Genomic DNA, 6000 nt, shown 5'->3' on the forward strand with positions numbered 1-6000 from the left:
GCTTTAACAGATAAAAATTTAGAATTTGTTCCCTACAAAAATCCCAACACACTCGTAAATAGACTACGTCTTTTATTATCATCGACAGTAGCTGGTAATAATAATCATATGAATGAAATCAATCGCATCATAACAGAATTGCGTGAATCGAAAATAATTCGTTAATAATTTAGAGACGACTTGTATATATTGCAAACACATTATATTTTATAGTTAGTATTTCTACATACTTTATTCATTCAATAGACAAGAATATGACATTAGATAAATTTGGTGAACACATTAGTGAACACAGAATTCGGACAACTTTACAACGTGTCAAATCTTTCTCATATACCACAATCTCACTCTTTGGGACACTGGATCCAGCTAAAAAACTTTTTGTATTATTTAATATTGGTACGAATTATATTTTCCCATTAAAAGAAGCAACGATTACGTCTGTAAATGGTAGTCCATCGAGCGGGTGGATTGCATTAATTAATTCAAAACAAACTACGAATTTAATTGGTCAAATTTTACGTGAAGGTGACAAACTATCATTTAAATATGGACCCAAAACATCAGAAGCTAAACCGATATATATATATAGAAATAGTTTTAAAAGTACCAATCCACCATGAAGCGTAGTGATTTAAATATTAAGCGTCAAGTTGTTAATGAACTACATGCACCGGCGAGAGTGAACTTTAAAAGACGACGTGTGATAGTGAAAGGTTTAAATGATTTATTGCAACTCGATCTGGTTGAAATGATACTATATTCACGCGTCAATAAAGGCTTTAAGTATATCTTAATGGTTATCAATGTTTTTTCTTAATTTGTATGGGCTGTTCCATTAAAGAATAAGTCGGCTTTATGTGTTGTAAATGCAATGAGTGAAATTTTAAAAACTCGACGTAACGTTCCTAAAAACATTCAAACAGATCTGGGAAAGGAGTTTTACAATAAACATTTTCAACAATTAATGAATAAATACAAAATTAATCACTACAGTTCTTATTCGAATTTAAAAAGTAGTGTCGTCGAGCGCGTGAATCGAACAATCAAGGGAATGATGTATAAAGAATTTTCGGTGCAAGGTCACTACAACTGGATAAACATTTTACCTGACATAATAAAAAAATACAATAATACCAGACATTGGACTACTGGTTTAAAACCGATTTCAATAAATAAGAAAAACGAACGCAAAGTTTTGGATCAAGTTTATAGTCATCTTAAAACAATGGACATTTATAAACCCAAATTTAAAGTTGGTGATTTTGTTCGAATTAGTAAACATCGACATCTTTTTAAGAAAGGGTACACCCCAAATTGGAGTAATGAAGTATTTACAGTTTTGAAGATTCAAAATACTAATCCTAGAACTTATTTGCTACAAGATGTTTCTGGAGAAACAATACGAGGAGGTTTCTACACTGAAGAATTACAAAAAGTTAAATATCCGAATGTATATCTCGTTGAGAAAGTTTTACGAAAGAAAGGTAACCGTTTATTCGTCAAGTGGAGTGGAATGGATAAAACTCATAACTCTTGGATTAATTCATCGGATATTACATAGATAATTATTATTATTATTATTATGAATTGTTTTTTTAATAAAATAAACTAAAAGGAACCAATTAAAACACTTTATTTCATCAATATTATAGGTAGTACATTAAATATCCTTAAATCTATTATAAATCCTCCATATTGTTCTACCACTTATTTAATTATAAACTAATTAAATCAAGACGCCTCTTGAAACCTTTAGTTTACCTTGCCTTTGGCGCGCGCCCGACACTGATCAAGGTTAACAAGTCTGCATCACATTACCTATGCATAAGAAGACGCACATAAATAATACATGAATACAAATACTATAAAAAATAAAACTACAACAATGCTATTTTTAGTAACTAATTTGAATTTTTGAATTGTAGTTTTGTCTGTGGAAAGCAATTTCACATATCCACATTTTGGAGAATGTTTTTTATGCTCCATAAACGCATCATCACTTTTTTCCCATCGTGAAATTATTACTCCACAAACAAAACACTGGGTACAATCAGATATTTGAATATAAAACAATCCCGCTTTTGCTAAACTCCATGGAGATGGGTATGAATGTACCCAGTTCTTATATGATAACAGTCTTTTATCAAAACACTCGTATAAACATTTTTCATATTGTCCATCGTCTAGACACATGATTTTTTTATTCATTTATTTTAAGAAACTATCACTAGCACAAAACGCACACTACTTCACACACATAAGTCTTTTTCCGATAATTTCATCCTACTCTTCGGCACTCTCGTTAACTGTAAATGAAATATACATTTCTTTAATTTCTTTTCATCCTCCATTTTACATTATGTTCACTCACCTAATATTTCATCATCAACACGTTGAAACTCAAAACAATGTGCAGATGTCGGGTTTCTAGCATCTTCTTTTCCCAAATATATTAAATATAGTGGACGTGGATCTCGTAATAACTCATCAATTTTCTCCTCAGTTAAATAATCACTTATTCTTCTCGGCAGAAACACTGCATAATTGTCCAACTCAACAAGCACTGAATTTCCGAACAGAGACTTTGTGCGTCTAATATTATGTATGCGGAATCTTGTGTTCAACTCTAGCTCACCAGCTTTTAAAATGGGCTTCTGTCCGCATCGAGCGATTCGATTCAATACATCCATGACCCAGCAGCGAATACTCTTAGACATTAACACAGATATATGCACTTTTTTTATATTCTTATTTCTCGGAGGATTAAATCAGTACTGACTGCTATCAAACTTGTACTTAATTCTATATATTAACTATACCCCCACTTTTTAACCTTGAATGAAAATGCATCAATATTGTGGCCTTGAAAAAGTAAGATAATGAGAAAAAGTGAGATGAAAACATCAAAGATAAAGAGGGAATGAGTGGTCTTGAAACAGTGAGCGACTCTCTGCTTGCAGGTCACACTTACTTGTATCAGTAGGTTGAAATAGGTGTACATAAAAACATGTAGCTTTTTTTTACAACTTTTATTTTTTTTATACAATAATATAATATTTACAGTTTACTACGACTACTACTACTTTGCTAAACTTATTCTACACTATTTTTACGAAAGAACCCCGGCCCTAAAAAAACTCACAATAAATTACTGTTGAAAAAGATTCAATAAAACTTACTTTTTTAATTTAAGGCATTATGATTCCTTTTAGATTTTAAGAAGTCGAGGTAACTGGGCTCATTGAAATGATCCCAGTTCTCCTCTTCTTCCTTCATCATCACTTCACATACGGCTCTTTCTTTTTCTTTATCGACCCGATGGCACTTCCAAATGTGCCTTTCGAGCCGAAACCAAAGAAGAACGTGGTTTTTGTCGTATGGACAAACTATGATATCCTCTGAAAAAAAATTATTTCCAACTAAACTACTAAAAAAATATTAAACTTACCAGGAGTATTATAATTAGAACTTTTTCTGATGGGTTCCATTCTTAAAGAATTTCTTGTTATAGTAGATATACACAAGAACTGTGTTACACTACACAACACATTAACTTTTATACAGTTTGGGGTGGAAAATGTGTAAGGACAATTGCGCGATTCATCTTGAATGAGTGAGGAGTTGTTAGCCTTGCAAAAGTGGGGAGTAACATGAATGACCTTGACCTTGAAAACATCAAGGTCCAATAATGCCTTGGCCTTGAAGTGGTGGTGGAAGTGGGAGGGGTTGGCCTTGAAAAGTAAGAGAGAGAACGAGTGGCCTTGAAAGAAAGAGAGGGAAAATGGGCGGGGTCAAACTCAAGGTCAAGGTTGTGTTGTGTTGTCCCCCCATTCGTTATCTACTTTCAGTATCAAAACAGAAAATCAGATTTCTTTACGACGCCACTGGTATGTTTCCATAATTAGGTTAACACGTGTATTTTCTTACTTACGGATGACATTACCGATAAATAAGCTCTTGTGGATACTCTTTCCTGTATATTTCGATGCAAGAACCAATTTTTACCCATTCACAGGTAAATTTATGCCCAAAATTCACAATTTTTCCCTTTAATCACAATCGTGAAGCATGAAGTTTGACGAATATTAAGGAAAAACTTGGAAAAAATTTGAATGAACCAATCAGAGAAGAGGTATCTAAGGGTCAAATTCGCGTACCATCCATCATTTCCTACTTGCACATGTTGACTTCACAACAAATCTCAAATCTCAAATCTTCCATCGAAATTTGAATTTGAAAGTTTGAAAAACCGAATTATCACAATATGGTTTTTGTTTATCGGCTGTCATAAATGGACAGCCACCTTTAACATTTTTTTTATTCAGGAATGCAGACGCATGTAACATTGTAACCTTAATGATGAAACAAAAGTGGCATAATGCGCCACCTGTCGGGGTACATGGGGACTTGAGACCATCACACCCACGCGCGGGAATTTGCAAAGCAAATCTCCCATAGCGCCAGCCGAAAGAAGTAATCTAGCATTAGCCAAAACAGCTACTCCTCGGGCAAATACCCCGCTAGGCGCTGAATTACTTGACCAATGCCGGCAATAATGTGCAAGAAAAAACAAAAATCTCCTGTTACAGGATTTTTTAAAAAATCGCTTAAATCCAAGCTGTGTAATTTATTGCATCAAGGACTACACAAAGAGCTAAAAATTAAAAAAAGACTTACATTATTTGTCTACATAAGGTCATTGTCTCATCGGATCCATCTGCACAATTTTTTTTACCATTACATATTTGATCAATATTTATCATTTGTCCATCATTGCAAATAAAATTTATTTTATTCTGACCTGCCGCGCACAAAAAGTGAAGTAAGCATACTAAGGTTGCACACGAAGTGTTCATAATGAGCTAAAAGTTTTCATAATAGTAGCTGGTCTTAAATATACTCATCGTGAAATAAAACGTTTTGTTTTACGCACGGATTATACAAAAAGGTACATGTCCAGAAAAATAATTATGAATAATGTATTATACGGAGCTGGGAAAAGTATGGAACCAAGCGTTTTGTATCCAAACTATGTAACAAGTGTTCAATAATTGTTCTGATCGTGATTTGCTGCGGCGTTTTCGTTCTCGCATGAACCTAGGTTGTGTGATAAGTTCTTATGGTTTGCTGTCAACTGTCTAAATGTTGTTTTATTTTTGCATTTAGGAGATTTTCATAAAAATCACATTGCACATTTTTGTGACAATCGCCACACATAGGCGATCTAACTAGAACAATTATTAAATTCTTGTTACCAGTACTTTACGGAAAAACGAATTAGTACGTCACCAAATACTAAAAATGTTATAAATGTTTCATTTTACAAGAATATTTCTTTTAGTTTTCAACTTGTTCAAAATTGTTTTTTTTTTAAATGAGACCCTACTCAGAGATTTTTTTTGGTAAAACATTATGCGCTACAAATGACCTCTAATTCAATAATATTGTTTGTTCGATACCTCCTTAGAAAGCGACTAGTTTCTATTGCAACTCGTGGTTGCAGATTCCACTTTTGTTATGTAAAGCGACTTTCGCATAATACCATAACAAATAATCTGCAGATAATTAGTGAATTATATATAAACATTTGTAAGATCGCCTACTTTCCAAACGAAATCATTTCAAAAACCAAAAACGGCAGGACGGGCTTTGAAATAAGTGTGAATACTATTAAAAGAAAATATATCCAAGAAGCTGCTTGTTATACAGGTAAGAAAACTTTTAATAGTTTTATAAATTCATTCCTTAATAATTTTATTTGTATTTAGTAACCCACAAAAGCATGTCATAATTAGCAACTCAATAGGTATGTACAGAGTGGAATTTTTAACTGGAATAAAATTCATAACTTGAATGTAGGCGATTTTTGAGTAAATTGCCGAAACAGGCCAGTTTCTGTTTTTTCTTGTGCTGCATTTGGTCCATATGGTTTTTGTTTATCGGCTGTCAGAAATGCACACCACTCTTAACTTTTTTTAATATTAACTGCTAAACTAA

The 6000-nt window shown here is 33.0% G+C and overlaps 1 protein-coding gene across 1 annotated transcript in view; it reads right to left on the minus strand.

Annotated features, from left to right (window-relative positions):
* LOC107398808 (modular serine protease-like) overlaps window positions 1–4861 on the minus strand; it is a 389835-nt gene extending 384974 nt beyond the window's left edge. The window contains exon 1 of the mRNA XM_064359597.1: window positions 4681–4861. Coding sequence (XP_064215667.1) covers window positions 4681–4859 — 179 coding nt within the window. The 5' untranslated portion in view covers window positions 4860–4861. The remainder of the gene's footprint in view (window positions 1–4680) is intronic.
* Window positions 4862–6000: the final 1139 nt, after the last annotated feature.

The sequence above is a fragment of the Tribolium castaneum genome, chromosome 11 (assembly GCF_031307605.1).
Source record: "Tribolium castaneum strain GA2 chromosome 11, icTriCast1.1, whole genome shotgun sequence".
Classification (NCBI taxonomy): Eukaryota; Metazoa; Arthropoda; class Insecta; order Coleoptera; family Tenebrionidae; genus Tribolium; species Tribolium castaneum.